Below are 18992 nucleotides of genomic sequence, written 5' to 3'. Positions count from 1 at the left end.
TTTTACTTTATTTCGTGCATTGACCGGCCATGGCCAAAGCCCAAGGCTACATGGTAGTCACTTACTTCGCTCAGTCAAAATCAAACGCAGACAAATGTAAATATTTTGGCCTCGTCCGAAGCATTGCTTTGCAAATAAACACGGTGAGTATTTGAACATATCAACGTATGATGGGACAAATATACACTGGACTTAGGTTTGTACCTTAAAGTCAATGACCTAAAGCCCAAAAATTTCATGTATATTATATACTTTTGTTTTGAATATAGAAAATCAATTTCTCCACACAATTTACTATCACGCTTCCAATTTAAAATCGCTTTTTTTTATTCGAGCGTCTTTCAGAAAAAACTCGCTCAGTTAAGGGGTTACTCGGGTTTACGGGTTTCAAAAAATTGATTTTTTTTATTGTCTTATTAAATTCTGGAATATTTTACAGAATTTTCAAATTCATCAGAGTAATAGTTCCAGAGATACAGCCTAGAGAACTTGTAAGGCTTTAAACGCGTTTTTCTCGAAACTGTGTTTTCGAGGTCGGTTGGCAAGATATCTCGAGAACTACTTAACCGATCTTCATAAAATACCATGACATTTTACACAGGTCTTGGAGAAACAATTCTTTAAGACTTGGTCGAAAGGTTTTTTTTTCGATTACAACTATTTGAAAAAAATATCGCGAAAGTTTCATTGTTTTATAAAAATGTCTGCCAAAAATCTTTCTTCGTCCAAGTTCTAAGTTAAGGTTTTAACTAAAACACGTGTTTTTTCACTTTAGAAGATCCTGTAAGGAGTTATTCTGCCAAAACGGGCGCATCTTATTGCCGAGGGGTCACCGATAATTGCCTTGCAATGGCCGAGTTTAAAATATTTTTTCCAAAAATTTTTGAATTTCTTTGTTAATAATATTTAATTTTTTATAGGAGAAAAAAATTGTTGAAAAAGGGCTGTTTTTTAACCGATGAACCCCTTGTAACCCCTTAAGAAGAGCAGAAAGTACGGTAGAAACGATTACTTGAAATAACGCAAATATTCCGAAACAACTGGGATTCTGGAATTTTAGACTGACTTATTTCATAAACCGTTATATATACTCGCTCTGATGGAAACTAAATTTTACAACTCAACTATATGCTAAAATCCTACAAAAGACGCATAAACTCGGAACTGTACAGTTTCTTTATATAACTCAATTTTAGAACAGGCTAAAATGCCATGAATTCGTAGCATTTAATGACTCTTTCGAGCAACAGAACTTACATCTTCCGAAGGCGCAGCTGTTGTGCGCCCAATCCCTAATGCACTCTCATCTAGCGTTTGCCTCCTTGCTGATGGAGTTTTGACCGCTGATCTTTTGATCCACACATCATCTAAATGCGCTAGATTGCCGGGTGGTTTCACTAAACTATTATCACAATTATTGTAACTTTGGTGGTGAATGAGAGTTGTTGTGTTTTTGGTTGCGGGTGTGGATGCAGGCGCAGATGTGGCGTTCACTGTACTTTTGGAGATCTGTTCACTCTTCGGACGCTCTTCGTTGCCAATCTGATTGAGCGATGTATTGCTGGCATCCGGCGTACGGATTTCAACCAGCGAGGCATCGAAAAATTTCTTGGAAAGGTGCGGCACGGCGGTGGGAAATTTGTGACTACCGTAACGCTGTGAGAAGAGTCCCTGTACAGAGGTGTAACCACCATAACTGCTGGGAAAGCTGATGGTATGTGCATTGGCGCTTGAGCTCAAATGTTTCAGCTTATCGGCCTCAGTGCGCAATTGTTGTAGTTCGGGCGTCTCCTTTGCTTTGGTTACGGTAAATTTACCTTTAATAATAAGCATCTCAGAGCTCTCGGCATGCGGCAAATTCGGTTCGGCGTGTTTTGACACATTCAATGCTGCATTGTTGCTGGCTATTGCGGTGGTGTTTGAGGCGAAACTTGGCGCGGTTGGCTGCGCTTGTGTTGTCAACAGCGTTGATGATTCATTGAGGTTTGTGGTGACTATGCTGCCTGTAGAACTAGCGAGCGGCATATGGTTATTCACCGCGGCGACTTCGTTTGACGCCGCTGATATTTGCGGTGCCGGCATAATTGCCTTACGCGGTTCGGCAGCCTTAATCATCGGCAGTGGTTTCTTCTTGGTCGACTGCAGCAAATTAATAAGCGATGGTGGCAATATTGTTGGCGGTATTGGTGGTGGTGGGGGTGGTGAAAAATTTTCTGCGGTCACTGTAACCGTTTTGATATCATCCACATTATTAGTGTTGATACTGTCGATTTTATGCATAAATTGCTGACGCAAACGTTCCAGCTCCTTAAACTTTTCTGCCGCTGCCTCGTCAGTGGTTGGTGGTGGTGGTGGCGGTGTGGGTAGTGTCGACTTCTCAAACTTTGGCGCCGACATGCCACTTGTGGTTGGCTGTGGTGACTTCTCGCCATCATCCTCATCCTCTTCCTTGCATTGCGACAAACGTCGGCGCTCTACGAATGGCAATAAATATGGACGCGTATGGAAGATATCTAAATGACGTGACTCGACGGGTAGGAACTTGCCCGTCCGTTCGTCATGTTGCACGCCTGCGCATACTTCTTCTTCGCTGTCGCTGCTACTGCTACAACTGTTGTAATCGTACGAACCTGTAGGCGGAAAACTCGACAACATCGAGCTGCCAAAACCACTGGAGAAAGTCAGATGTTCACTGTCAATGGTACGCAATCCAGTCGTCACAGAATCGCTGACTGTATCGTCGTACTCATTGGCGCTTTCCGAGTCCGATTCATAACCATCCGCTTCGGCCTGTTCCAGGCAATCCATGGACTCATCGAAGGCGTTTTCGAAGACATCGTCACCCAACCGTTGTGGGCCCACGGCATGCTGGATGCCCGTTCCAGCATTATTAGCGCTAATACTCGGTTGGTCTGCTGCTTGCGTGTTCGCACTATCGCTCTGCAACGTTTCGGCGGTATTTGTGTGCTCTTCGTGCGTCATTGCTGTGGCGGCGTTGTGTTTCGATAGGGTACATTTACTCTCTTCAGTGCTGTTGTTGCTATCCCCTATGCGTGTAGAATTTGTGGCCATTTGTGGAAAATACTGCCTTGCAGGTAGATTTTTTGTTCGTTTTTCGTTTATATAAAATCGTTTCGTAAGATTGTTAACTGATAAAATGGTTTAAGGGTTAGTTTTTGTTTAATAAATTTGCTCTTGGACGCTTAATTTAACAGCACAACGTTTAAACTTTTTTTTTTTTGGGGGGGACAGGGACTTTATAATTGTACACAACTTAAAATAACTCACTACACTTAACGTCGATAATATTTTCTTTTGAACGACATTGATTTGCTGGTTCTTATCACTTCTTGGGAAAATATTTTTTGTGTGGTTATGTATGTATACAGTATGTATGCGGTTGTTATTAGTGATATTTGTCGGTTTTCAGCTCATTGATCTGGAAAATAAAATAAATGAGGAATATTTAGTTGTTTGGTCTATGCAAGCTTCAGTGCTACCAGCTGCGTCTTCTGTTGATATGACTTGGATGTGACTTCTATGTATATGAGACACACAATTGTTGCGACCCAGGGGTCTTCTTTTTTTACTATTCTTTTTCTAATATTTGTATATTATAACCCCTTGCCCCTAGCCACTGCGATCCCCTGTGCCAAATTAGAGTTTTATCAAGATATCTCCATTTTTACTCAAATTTTGAGTTATATGGTTCTTTGAGAAAGTACTAAATTATAAAACATAAATTTTCCAAACAAAAACCAAAAAATTCTATACATAATATGCTAGTAAACTTCAGTGCTTATTACTAATTTTTGATTAATTAATTTTTGAGCTCAAACAATGTTTCCCAAATATTATATTTCATTATGCGGTAAGGGGTTAAGTGTCAGACTGCGTGGTCAGCGCGTTAAGCGCGCTCAATCAATTAAATCAACATCAGAAAAAAGCCACAAAATAAAAGCCTTCAAGCATCGTCACCACTCAGCGCCCATGCGACTAATATGCGTCCACTAAGCTGCACTTGGGAAGCTTACGAAAATTGCTGACGCATTATATACAATCATCAATCAACTTTGAGGCACACACACACATACACATATGCTTAAAATAAATATTTTACTTTCACATCAGACAAAAATGCGTTATTAACAGAAGAGGTGCTTTCATATTTTCGTTCTTTTTCTTCTGCCTCGGCACCATTTGTTTACAAATACATACATTTAGGCGCGCTTACTATCAGCCGTCTGACCGCAAATAAGCATTCGGCATTGCAGTGCGTCTGCCTGACATCATCGAAATGCCAGACGGTAGAGGCAATGTGACGCAACGTACTTAGTGTTGCTCGTGGCAATTGGCCTCCAGAGATCTTGAGGGTAGTGCAAACAGAAAAAAGCATGGTTCAGTATTTATATATGTATGTATATATATGCATTTATCTTTTAAGAACATATGTATATATGAATGTTCCTGCATAAGTACATATTCCCATTCATTTGACGTAGTCATTGGTACTCATGTACTCATATTATTGTATCAATATTTGTGACCACAAAAACAGCACAAGTTCTCAAGTGTACTTGACTGCTGGAGTAAAAATAAAAACAATACACATTTTTACTTATTTTTTTAGAAACAAGATTCGTACGAAAACAAAAAACAAGGAGTGCTCATTTATAAAGCGCTACTTCCGTGGACTTGTCGGAAACTTTAAGCGCTTGATATACCAGGAAGAATTGATAATACGAAGCTATAACTATAGAAATAAATAAAATATATTTATACTTGTGTATTTGTAGTAAATTATAAGACTTTATGGAGGAAGGTAATGAACATTTATTTGCCCAGAGAAAGTGGTGTCTTTCTATAAAAAAATACTTTTGTATTTATATGCGTTTATTATTTAAGAATGACAAGAGAATATTCAATTCATATGATATTTCCGTTGACGTGATTTTGACAGCTCTTGGCGGCCATGTTTGTTTACGGATTTATGTTAAATTTTGTCAATGTGTTCAGTAAGTTTTGCCATTTTATAGTGTCACGTTTCTCTTTGTTAAAACGCTTGAAAATTGTCCAAGATTACTACGCAAAGTCATTGTCTACGCTGGATGCCGATTTCTTCCTCATCGAAAAATCACTTTCTCAGTTGAGGCCCATTTCTGACATAATGGCTTCGTCAACAAACAAAATTGTTGCTATTGGGTCAAGTTCTCGTGTAGTTCAGGATATGCAATTGCATACCCAAAAATTTACCATTGGGTGTGGATTGTAATATGATGATGATGACGAATGGCGTTACCATCAATAACGAGCGTTATAACACAATGTTGAAGATCATAGAAGAACTTGGAACCGATATCACTGCTGAAACTATACGAAACAGGCTCCGGGATGCTGGTTTGAACGCTCGACGACCCGCAAAATAGCCACTTTTGATTAAGAAAATGCTTCAACAACGCCCCCGGTGGGCTATAAAGCTCCAAAGCTGAACTGAAGTCGACTGGCAGAAAGTAATCTTCTCTGACGAATCCATTTTCAACATGTTATGTAGCGACAGGATGTCGAAAGTAAGCAGAAAAACTAGTGAAAACAATAGCGAAGAGTTCTTTCGAAGAACGGTTAAGCATGGACTTGGAAGACTGGTTCTAATAGATGGAACAGTAAACGCAATTAAGTACCAGCGATTACTGCAGGAATATTTAACACCCTCAATTGAAGAGCACTTTTCGCAAGAGAACGAACTCATCCTCCAGGATGATTCCGTGCCATGGCATCGCGCCAAAATAGTAGCTATCAATTTTTTTTCATGTCTGTAGTTTACACAAATTATTTCATTAGCAATATTAATTTTACCTTTTTTTTCTAGGTAAAAGACTTTCTCTCGCTAAATGGAATTTTGACGTTAAAATGGCGACGTAAGAGCCCAGATTTAACCCCCATTAATAACCTTTGGTATATTACGAAGACCAAGGTAGCAAAGAAGCGACCCAGTATCTTAGCTGAGTTGGATAAAATTTTCGAGGATGTCTGGTATAACGAAATCGCAGCACAAAATTGCAGAATTTGACAAATTCAATGCCGCAGCGCGTTAAGGCCGTTATAGAAAGCAAAGGAGGCTCAACAAAATATTAGTTTTAAGATTGTTCGTGTGTCTAATATTCTCTCTACCCGACTATTAAAAATAAATTTTGTAAAAGAATTAGCATTAACGTTATGAAAACATTTATTTTTCACTATTAAAACACCAAAATATACAAAAATATCAAAAAAAAATACATTTTAATAAGAAACAAATTTGTTTTTTCATTTAATTTTATTTAGACATATAATATGAACACATAAACTTCAAAATAAAAAATCCTAAAATTGATCCGACAAATAGTTTCAGAAATACGAACGTATTACGCTGTTTTCAGAGTCAGAGTCAGATGAAATTTTTTTCAAAACGGCTTGACCGAATTGGCCTGAAACTTTCAGACAATCTTCCTAGATATATAGTATGTATAAAAGATATTTTGTATAAAAAAGTTTTTACTGTCTGTCAGCGCGGAAATGAAATGGAAAGCAGAAAAAACTCTTTGTAAATGTTTCAGGAGCTATTATTTGAATTAGAATTTTAAAACATAATTACGAAATCATTATAAACTTATAATAACTAAGTCTTTAGATTACACAGGTCAACAAAAAAATTTTTTTTTTTTTGGGTTTCTGTTCTCATGCTTGAATTCTGATCCTAGACATTGAAAAACACTTAAATATTAATCTTTAGTTCTTTAAGTTTGCTTTGGGCTGATCTACATCGATAAGTATATTTGGGGTTTAATACGAGAGAGCTCATTTGAGCATAAAAGAAATACAAAAAATATTCACTTTTAGACAGTAATTTCTTTTTAATTTAACTTATATATTATTTTTTTTCACACATCTTGAATAAAAACGACTCTTCTATCTAAAAAAAAAAGTTTTCTAATTATAATCTATAGTGAAATTGTAAAAAAAAATATAAAAATCAGTCATTTCTGCTTAAAAATCGAAAAATTGCTCTAATTTCTACAAAAGCAAACTTTAACTGAAAAAAAATTGTTTCCTTATTTTTGTCATAGAAGAAACTAGAATTTAACATGTAGATGTCAGACCCAAAAATCGTGTTGACATGTGTCATCGTAGTCATAAGTAAGTAACTACTTCAAGAATCTAATGAAACTATAAATACCCAAACACTGTGTGCGTCTTCGATCAGCGCCGATGATCATATGATCAATCATTACTTGCTTCTCGGTTCCTCGTCTTGTAAGAAGATATGTACGTAAGAAAATTATTTTTCAGCGGAATATATAATCGATTAAACGCTCTCAATTGCACATATATGTCACGTTCTCCCATAAGTAATAGAAATCACCGAATAGTTCATTAATTAACAAAGTACTACAGTCCTATTTAATAAAAGAAACTTGTACACAGTAAAAATTCAATTAATTTGTCATGTTTCATAAATTTCCTGGTAATTAATTATTATACTTACATACACACAAACATATGTCAAACGTGAAATTGCAAGTCAACTTCATTAAATTGCAAAAATAAAAATAAAAATGATTAGTGTGGGTTGAAAATCACGAATATGGGCTTGACAAGTATATCATATAAGAATATATAATACATATAACGTATACACATGTGTGGGTATACACATTTGCTATCTTCAAGTGGTTAGCGACCAGTCAATGCAATGATGCATTACAAAACACGACATTTATGATTAACAGCGATGATCGAAAGTGATCGAATCATGCAGAGTAATTATAACGTATGCGGGAAACATAAATCATGCAATCAAACTTAGAAGCAGAAATGTTGAAAATATGTCAAACGCGGCAAAAATTTCAGGAAATATACATGCATATATAACGAAAATGACGTTTAAGAAGGCCTACAGTTGAAATTATCTTTGGGCAGGGTTGCCAACTGTACATGAAAGCGTACAAAATACAGCTTGTGCAAGAACTGTTCCATAGCAACATTGTTTCACTATATGGGCTCTTGAAACGTTCCAAGCAGATCCGACGTTTTCGGGACAAATGTTGTTCAGCGATGAGGCCCATTTTTGGCTCAGTGGGGGTGCAAACAAGCAAAATTGCCGCATTTGGAACGAAGAGAAATTTGAAAAGATTCAAGAGCTGTCATTTCATTCAGAAAAAACAACAGTTTGGTGTCGGCTATGGGCCAGTGGAATCATCGGTCCATATTTCTATAAAAATGATGCTGCTGTGAACGTAACCGTCGGTGGCGATCGTTATCGCGAGATGATAACCGACTATTTTATGTGAGAAATTGAAGCTCGTGATCTCACATATCACACCAATCAATAGATTTATTGAGAGAACACTTCGCTGAGCAGATAATTTCACGTTTTGTGCCGGTCGATTTATCACCAAGATCGTGTGATATCACACTTTTAGACTTTTTCCAATGGGGATATGTAAAGTCTAAAGTTTATGCGGACAATCCCGCTTCGATTGAGGCTTTGGAGCAAAACATCACGCGTGCCATACGCCAGTTACCAGTTGAAATGCGCGAACGAGTTCTCGAATGTTGGACCCAACATTTGAAAGAGATGATCTAAAAGAATAAATGGGAAAGAATGTTCTTTCGAATGATAATAAACAATCCGCATTAAATTTAAAAAAAAATGTGTTTTCCTTTAAAAAAGTAGGGAACTTCGAAAGGGATCAACCATTATGTGTATATTTTAAGAATAGAAGTACAATTTTTTAAGAAATTATTAAATATTTTTCGAGTTTCACGCGATCTGCGACGAAGCTGAAAGAAAAATTCTCTACTCCTGCAGTAATTATCGCCTACTCCATGAATAAAATCCAATAAATAAATGTTATGTTAGCAGATATTGTCCATACAGACACTGACGGTTTCAAAACTTTTAAACACTGAGAGGCGACTATAAAAAAATTAATTTTAGCACAAAATTTAGTCGTTTTTGTTTGCTAAAATTCGATTTTACACTTTACTTTACACACTTATGAGCCAACTCACTAAGTATTGTATGTAAAATATCTCTTAATACACTAGCTTAGTGCACTTTCAATTTATCAATCACCTGATCGATAGTTCCAATAAATAATGGACTGACTATCAAACAGCAATTGCTGCTGTGACGGAATCAGTAATTATCAACACAACCACTAAAAAGTAGCGAGTACGGCAAGACAACAGATGCACCGTATGCATACCATATACAATATATATTATATATAATACATATACTATTGTATATACCATACATACATGCAAATATCATATGAACATGAGTATGTCTTACCGGTATAAGATCGTGAGTCGAAGTCGGTGAAATTCTGAGACAGAGCCACCGGGTCTACAAAACGCCATAGCGTGCAGTATTTTAATCGGTAATTAACGTATATATGTGCATATTTATTTTAAATTAATAAATAGCTGCATGTGAATGTCTTTACGGCATGCAACTACTAAGGAAGATATTGAGTATAAGTTTTAAAAGTGGCTAGTTTCTATTTGGTAAGAGTTTTAACTAGTTCTCATAAATTTCTTAAAAGGTTACGTGGGCTTTGACGGCCGGAAAAATGCCTATTTTCACCATTTTTTTATATAATAAATGAATTGATTTATTAAAACGTTTTCATATTTTGTGATTTTTTACGAAAAAAAATTTTAGTTCTCATTTTTACCACAAATTGCCTTGAAAAAATTAATTATAAGCAAAAAAAAGTCATTTGATCAATCACGAGGTTATCTTATTTAGAGGAACTGTGAAAACTATCAATAAGATCGCTTCACTAGTTTCTGAGAAATCGTTAACGATGTTTCGAGAAAAATACGATCAAATATTCAAGTAGCCCACGGGTGGAGCCTAACGGAGCGCTATACCAAAGTTTCTAGCTCCAAAACTTCTATTGTCGATATATCATATTATTTTAAAAAATAAGAAAAAACGATTTTTAAAATTTCAAAACCCAACCAATCTCTTAGGTAATTTAAAACACGGAAACTTTTTTTAGGCAATTGAGAAGTAAAGTCCTCTCTCGACGAACAAGAAACAAACTCTATAAGTCACTCATTACTTCCGTCCTGCTTTATGGTGCAGAGACATGGACGATGACAACTTCTGTTGAACCGACGTTACAAGTTTTCGAGGGTTCTGCGGTAGATATATGGTTCTTTGCGCATTGAGAACGGCGAATATCGCATTCAATTGAACGATGAGCTGTACGAGTTACACGACGACATTGACATAGTACAGCGAATCAAGAGGTAGCGGCTACGGTGGCTAGGTCATGTCGTCCGTATGGATGAAAACGCTCCAGCTCTGAGAGTATTCGACGCAGTACTCGCCGGGGGAAGCAAATTAAGAGGAAGACCTTCACTCCGTTGGAGAGATCAGATGGAGAAGGACCTGGCTGCACTTGATATCTCGAAAAGGCACCAAATTGCGAAAAGAACAAAAGACTGCCGACTGCAGAGTAAATATTGTTCGAGAATGTTAGTTTACGTTCTACTGGCCGGACATCACGCCATACCTACTGGTTCTTAGTAATGTCAGATTGAACTTCCGTTTAGTTTGGTGTAAAATATTCGTCGTGCAGAACGTCAACGAATTTTGCGAACTTTAAGAGTGGCTTGGTATATAATCTTGATAGTTTGTTTGATAATTGAACACCGTAACTCCCAGAGACTTAAGATGAATTCTAGATAGTGTATGGGACATTTTATTCCGGGCCATACTTAGATGATTACAATATAAAGGAAATGTGGTATATATGACGATGGAAAGATGAACAATCGAACTGGTCCAAGAGTAGACCAAAACGGCTTAGTTCTATTCTCGCCAGCAGACACTTGGATTCACTGCTACATTTTCAACGGCTCATTGATCACAGCAGTGTTTATTAAATTACAAACATACATACATTTATATATAAAGTGCAATATGTATTTACGTACAACAGATAAAGTCGGCACTAAGATTTGTGTGAAGACATGTTACATATATACATATTATGCACCTATATACATATATACACATAATATAAATGCTTGTCATCTAATATAGAATATATGGCAAGTCAATCAGTAAATATGTATATATCTACAAACTATTGTATATTATGTATACATGAAAGTTAGCCATAAATAATTATGACATAAAAAACCACGTTTATTTACTTGTATATGGTACATAGAAAAGTAAATTATATGCAACTCAAATCACTTTAATTGGTTGCATGCGCTTCATAGCCTCGCTGTCAAATCAATCAAATCGAGCAAAATTGCTCAGCTGCTGATGATCATGTGCCATAAAAATATGTAAGTATGTATGTATTTGTATTTAAATCCGTGTATTTGTATGTATGCGTCGACGAATGCTTAATCAACAAAGCTTATCATAAAGATATCTGGCATAATGAGACAAACGTCACTTCGCTTTTATTACATTTAGAATCATGCGATAAAGCTATAAACGTAATATTGTGGACTTATACATGTGTATGTATGTATGTATGTACATATTATTTTTTAAGTGGAAATCAAATATGAAACAGTTGCAGCTGATAGCAAAGAACAGCAGAGACGTGTGCTGATGTGTGTGTGTGTGACAATGCGAGACGTGACACATACTCCATAGCTGACAGTGACACTAATTAGATGCGTGTGGGTATATTATGAAATGTAAAGGGTTATGCAATAAGGGCATTCAGTATAGAAGAAAGCAGAAGTATGCAAATTTCCATGAGTGAAATTGGATTTCAAATTAAAATGTGTATAATATACATATATGTATATATCGTCGCCTCAAATGCAAAACAGCGTAGAAGCAAACAAAATCGATAATCGCTGTCAGATATAATAACCAATATACATATAACCATTTTATAACCAAAACTCAAACTTTGTTTCATTATGACTGTATGATAACCAATATATAACCATTTTATAACCACAACCCAAATTTTGTTTCAATATGATATGGTAACCAATTTATAACCAAAACTTAAATTTTGTTGCAATAGGATATGGTAACCAATATATAACCATCTTATAACCAAAACTCAAATTTTGTTTCAATATGATATGGTAACCAATATATAACCATTTTATAACAAACATAACCAATATATAACCATTTTATAACCACAACTCGAACTTTGTTTCAATATGAGTGTATGATAACCAATATCTAACCGTTTTATAACCACTTTATAACCAAAACTGAAACTTTTCAATATGAGTGTATGATAACCAATATATAACCATTTTATAACCACAACCCAAATTTTGTTTCAATATGATATGGCAACCAATATATAACCATTTTATAACCAAAACTCCAATTTTGTTTCAATATAGGGTAACCAATATATAACCATTTTATAACCGACATAACCAACATATAACCATTTTATAACAAACATAACTAATATATAACCATTTTATAACCACAACTCGAACTTTGTTTCAATATGAGTGTATGATAACCAATATCTAACCGTTTTATAACCACTTTATAACGAAAACTCAAATTTTGTTTCAATATGATATGGTAACCAATATATAACCAAAACTCAAATTTTGTTTCAATATGATATGGTAACCAATAAATAACCAAAACCCAAATTTTGTTTCAATATGATATGGTAACCAATATATAACATATTATAATCGACATAACCAATATATAACCATTTTATAACAAATATAACCAATATATAACCATTTCATAACCACAACTCAAACTTTGTTTCAATATGAGTGTATGATAACCAATATCTAACCGTTTTATAACCACTTTATAACCAAAACTCAAAATTTGTTTCAATATTAGTGGTTTCTATTATATTATTTTTCCTTCGCCGGTAAACTGATTTACGCTATTTTGCATTTTAGGTGACAATATGTATGTATGTATGCTTTAGTCGGTTAGTTAACTGAAATGCAGTGACAGGCAAATATTTTAAAAATATTTATTGGAAGATATAAATGTCAACCTTGATCTCTCCAGCCTACCTTTACCCTTACTCTTAAATTCAGCTAATAAAAATAATATGGCCTACATTTGGGCGCATTAATGAAAATGTATCAAAATCGCAAACCAAAAGGCGAAAATAGGTTCCAAAGCGCAATGTATGTACATACTATAAAATGTGTAACCTAGACTGTTGCACTAAACAAAACACTTTGTATTATTATTATTATTATTATTGTATTAACAACAGAAAATAAATAAATAAGCACAACTTGTTGATCATGTTTCCACAAAAGCAATCACCAAACACTGTAACCAAAAAAAAAAAAAATTATCTCTAATTGTACTCATAAATGTGTGCCTGAACAATTTACATATTTTGCAGCAAAAACTATTCCGAATATGTGCCTCACTGCGCGATTATACAATAAAATTTTTTGTGATTTATCGCTACCACATTTTTTCTCAAGCTATATGTTATTGTTGTTGCGCTGTCGATCCTCTGTGAATTACTGCTAATTATCCAATAAGCCGCTTTGTTTCACATATTCAATGTCGTCGCCGCAGTTATCGGGTGCCATATGTTTTACTTCTTTTTTTCAATTTAGTAAAGTATCGGGTGGGTTGTATAATACAATATTTCATACAGAGTGTTTTATGGTGGGGGTTTTGTTTGTGGCATGTATAAGCCCGTATGTTATTTGGATTAAAATGTCAACGTAATTGAACGCATTTCATCAAACAGTAAACGCTAATCGTTTGAGCGCTTTTTTAAGCATTTTGGGGGAGTTACTACTTTTAAAGCCTGAAAATGGCTAACAAATGGTTCGATGATATATTTTTTCGGTAATTATGCTCCTATAGTATGCAAGGTTGCCGCTTGTAAAAATGAAATAATTCTGAAAAAATTCCTAAATACTGTTCAGCTATATTTTCTAATCTTTTTGTGCAGTTTGGTAGACTGGTTTAAATTATAAGGTAAGAATTAGATAATATTAATGATAAATATTGTTTTCACATATCGTAAAAGACGTTATAATATACCTAAACCCAATTTGCAAAACGAAACGAAACAAGTAAGGAAGCGTTAAGTTCGGGTAAAACCATATTTCATACTCTTGCAACTTGCAAGGGTTATAAGAAACACACGCTCTCTCTATTTTATTAAGATAACTCACGTTTAGTCGATATATGCGATATAAAGACACCCGGATGTTCGAAAATCTTTACATTAGGTATATGGGGGCTAAAGGAAGTATTAAGTATTATCTGATACATTGACCAATATTTTCACCCAACCATAACTACCGGGGTCCAAATATTCGGCACCTAGGGGCTTGGAGGATGGAGACATGTGTAAAAGTTCACGCAAGTGAGGAAAGTTCTCTAAGCGCCATTCATTTGGAAGTGACCAGAAACGATTCTTATACATAGGATATGAATCAAGCAGCTCACGACTTCCGGTCTTGGACCAAGTATCCTCAGGGTACCCATAAAAAACCTCAATTTGAAGGCGAGCTAAAGTGAGAAGGCGCGCCATTCCTCCCCAGGGTTATGCGCTGAGTTTGGAACCCGCTACGTAAAAAACACTCACAATGAAAAGAAGAAAACAGCCTCGGATGCGAAGCCCCTCTTTTGATGACGACCCCTGCAAGCGTGTTAAGGATAACGATTTAAGGGCATGCTCCTAATCCTTAATTAGGAAGTTGCTTCTGCGCAGCTGATTGATGTCCTCGTTAGAGTAAAAGCTGTCCTGGAAGCATTCGACTCAGTACCCGCCGGGAGAAGCAAAGCAAGAGGAAGACCTCCACTCTATTGGAGCGATCAGGGGACCTGGTTGCAGTTGGTATCTGGAATTAGCGCCAAATAGCGAACAGAAGAAACGACTGGTGCGCTGTTGTTAACTCGCCTATAATCGCATAAGCGGTGTCTACACCATTAAAGAAGAAGAAGAGGGGCTTGCATAGATTTTGTTGGATTTGTACAATAAAAATGTCAGGGGAATGTCACATACCAAATTTGGTTCAAAAGTTGGGCGGGTTTCGAGATATGTGAGCGGTGTCACGCCCACAGTCCAATTTTATATAAAAAAAAAATAATGTGCCCATTCGCGTTATTAGTTTACAACTTTACAAAAATTGATCGTTTATATAATGACACAAGTGTTCTCATACGTAATCGTTGGAGACATATTTTTCGAATAATTGTTTTCTAATATGAATTAATTGACTATTACACAATACTCATTACATTTAGTTGCAAAATTTGCATACAAAACAATTGCCATTGCAACAACAACAGCTTAATTCATTTTTTCATTTGTTAAATGCAATTTTCTTATTGCATTATAAATTACGTTATATTTAGCAAAAAGCAATATGCTTTTGTATGTGTATGTATGAGTGTATATGTATGTATTTAAAAACTTACAGGGCTGTAACTCAGCCACGCGCGCAATTAAACTTGATTGCTATGCAAGTAAGTGGCCACAGATGCGCCTCCGCGATGGGGAGCCAAGTACACACACACACACATGTGCCAACACACATGCAACTACTGGCACTTGCACTTGTACTTGTACTGTATGTATGCGCCCAGCAATGCTTACAAGCGGCTAAACCCATATAAGCTTTGAAGGCAGCCATCTATTGACTAGCCAAGTTCATGCAAGGGAAGTGCAACAAGTTGAACTTATTGTCATTGCACACATACACACACACACTCAACACACAACATTGGCACCACAAGCTTCATATACATATATATGTATATGTATTTGAATGTTGACACTCCGTCCCCCGCCTTTTTTGCCCTTTCAATTGTAAACCACTCAAATCGACCTGATCCCCACTCCTCGTCCTGAGTGGAGACATCTGCCAACGCCTATTTGTTTCAATTACAAATTCAATTCGTTGGCAAATGTTACAATTAATTAAGATAAATGCACAAATACTATGTACTATGTATATACGTATGAACATAAATAAATATTGGTGTTTGCTTAGGAATACATTTTTCCAGTGAGAAAAGTGAATAACAGTACTCGTAAAAGTAATAGCATATTAACACAATTTTATAGGTTTTCTTCGCAAGTGAAAAATACTTTATGACTTAGCACAACAACAAAGCAGATGACTAAATTTGTAACGGTATTTGTGTCATATATTTGTACATACATATATAATAGTATAGAGCAATAGGTGAGCGGCAAGAATAATTATAATAATAGTAATGTTTGGAGATCTAAAGCCTACGACTATAGAAATGTCGTGAATGAACCACTGGAAGTTAGGTAATGAGTTCTGTAATGACTTACGAGGGTAGTTGGTTTACGTTTCGCACAACTATTATCTAATTCACTAACAAATTTCAAAATTTATCCGTGTGAAAAGACATAACTTCAAAATTTTTGGAAAAAATATCTCAAAGAATTAAGAATGTTTTGGATAACGAATCAAATTCCATGATTGAGTTGCGGTTTATTGTATTTGTTGTGGTTTCCTTGAGATCTTGAATCTAATCTCTATCTCTATTAGCTTGAAAGATAAATGATCGTTGTTTATCGATAAAAATCCATGTGAAGATTAGAATAACGTTTAAAGTGGTGAGTTTTGGAACATAAGTATTCCTTAATATGAAGATTATTGACTCAAATTCGGATTATAATGCACACAACTGTGTAACGGTAACTGAAAATATTCAACCGAAATACAATCAAGCTTTTGCGCCGCTTCTTGGACGTAAATTATAGCCGTATGCTTTGATAAAGATTAAGTTAAAACAAGTAACTTCTTCGAAACTAGCAAGTTAGCGTTGGATTAAATGCATCAAATGGCGTAATAGAGCCGATACAGTTTGCTAAGTCTATTGTTATTATTACTAGCAAATATAATACACTTCGCTTCCTCGCTGCACGTAACGTAACACTCTCCTCTACTAAATACACAGCGACCATATTTACAAACTAGACGAAGGCGTACAGACTTGACCTGAATATTGCAGTCAATGGCGTAAAGATTCCGACTGTAAATAATCCTAAAAGTGTCACTTTTGACAGTCTGTGCTCCTTCACTCCTCATACGACCGTGATTACCACTAAAATATAGAGCCGCAACAAAATCCTCAAGTCGCTAGCCGGCAGCGCATGAGGAAAGAACAAAGAAACGCTGTTGGCAACTGACAAGGTAATCGGCCGATTGGTTCTAAACTTCGCCGCACCAGTATGGTCGCCTGGATGCAGTGAGACGCAGACGAGGAAGCTCCAGACCTATCAGAATACTGCACTCCGAACTACGACAGGAGGCCTCCTCTTCAAGCAGTTTCTGCTGGGGTTCTTTCGCGGAAATTATTCCTGCAATCACCTGCTTGGCGCGGAACCGCCTCCTAGGAGCATCAAACGGTCATTACTCAACTACGTCAACGGAATTAAACAATACGCCGACCAGACTTCGGACACAAGCAGTGGGCGCCATTTACAGGGAAGCCATTAATCACTGACTTCCTTTCAGTGAATGATGTACTTGGAGTGAAACCACCTCCCATTACAGACGAAGGACGAGAAATGAGAGTGACCCTTGCGCAGCTTCGTTCTGGAAACTGTATCAGACCTCCTACTTATCCAGAATAGACCCCGACACAACACATGCAAAACTTCCTGAAAATATCTCCTCACATGAAAAAGTTTTCTAATACAAGGGCTTGGTTCCGATCCGATCAGTTTGTATGGGAGCTATACTTTATTGGTTCGATATCTGTTATTCCAACAAATGAGTAACTTCTCGGTGAGAAAAGTACAGTTTCAAAGTTTCAATTCGATATCTCAAAAACTGAGTAACTAGTTGGTGTATATATAGACAAACGGACGGACATGGCTAAATCGACATCAGACTGGTATAATATACCCTGCTCAGGATATAAAAATAAATCGACATCAGACTGGTATAATATACCCTGTTCAGGATATAGAAATAAAAATAGCAACGCGTACGTAGAGCTGATTCTGGATACTTAAAACCCCATGTTTTTGACACACAAATTCCTATACATGTATGTATGTCACATATTTTTAGTGATGTTTATTTGAAAATCGAACCTTAAGACTCAATTTAAGTGGTATCATTGGTTTTCTCGGGTAAAAAAACAGCCGTTTTTTACAATTTTTTTCTCATATAAAAGACTAAAAATTTTATCAGAATTTTTTATTATTACAGACATAGAGTATTAACAAAGAAATTCTGATATTTTTGGAAAAAAAAATATTTTAAACTCGGCCATTGCGACGCCATTTTCGGTGCCCCCTCGAAAAGAATAAGCCCGCGTTGGCAGGATAACTCCTTACAGAATCAGCAAATTAGAAAAAGACGTGTTTTGGTTATAATCTTAACCTCGAACTTTAACGAAGGTAAAGAACTGGAAATTGGATATTTGGCAGACATTTTTTACAAAAAAAGTTTTAATGTAAATTTCACGAATTTTTTTTTCAAATAGTTGTAATCGAAAAAAATTCTTCCCCCAAGTCTTTAAGAATTGTGTCTGTGTAAAATTTCATGAAAATCGGTTGAGTAGTTCTAGAGAAATCTTGCCAACCGGCTTTAAAGACATATTTTCGAGAAAAACGCGCTTAAAGGCGGCGCACTTAGCCTATCTAGTCTCCAGCGCACAAGTTCTCAAGGCTGTATCTCAGAAACTATTACGCGGATCAGCTTGAAAATTAAGAACAATATTCTAGAAGTCTTGTAGAATTTAATAAGACAATAAAAATAATCGATTTTTTGCAACCCGTAAACCCACGTAATCCCTTAAATTATCCAACGAAGAATGAGCAATTTTCTTTGTTTTTCACTCTCAGTTACCTAGCTCTGGTAGGTTTATCACTTAAACAAGTCAGCAACTCACGAATAAGAACATAAAATAGTAAAAGACTTATTTTTTTCCGGCGATCTATTGAGATATCTCAATTTTTAAGCAAGAAGCATGT

General features: G+C 35.9%; 1 protein-coding gene across 3 annotated transcripts in view; it reads right to left on the bottom strand.

Moving 5' to 3' along the window:
- The window catches only part of LOC120767948 (5'-AMP-activated protein kinase subunit gamma-1), a 218201-nt gene that overhangs the window by 135605 nt on the left and 63604 nt on the right, over window positions 1–18992 (bottom strand). For 2 of the 3 annotated variants that reach the window (XM_040094338.1, XM_040094346.1), the window contains exon 2: window positions 1258–3439. The exons of the other annotated variant lie outside the window; for it this stretch is intronic. In XM_040094338.1, the coding sequence (XP_039950272.1) occupies window positions 1258–3072 (1815 nt within the window). In that variant the 5' untranslated portion in view covers window positions 3073–3439. The remainder of the gene's footprint in view (window positions 1–1257; window positions 3440–18992) is intronic. 3 annotated transcript variants of the gene reach the window in all.

Source organism: Bactrocera tryoni, chromosome 1 (genome assembly GCF_016617805.1).
Source record: "Bactrocera tryoni isolate S06 chromosome 1, CSIRO_BtryS06_freeze2, whole genome shotgun sequence".
NCBI classification, from domain to species: domain Eukaryota; kingdom Metazoa; phylum Arthropoda; class Insecta; order Diptera; family Tephritidae; genus Bactrocera; species Bactrocera tryoni.
The sequence above is the reverse complement of the archived record's forward strand: the minus strand, read 5'-3'. Positions and strand labels throughout refer to the sequence as shown.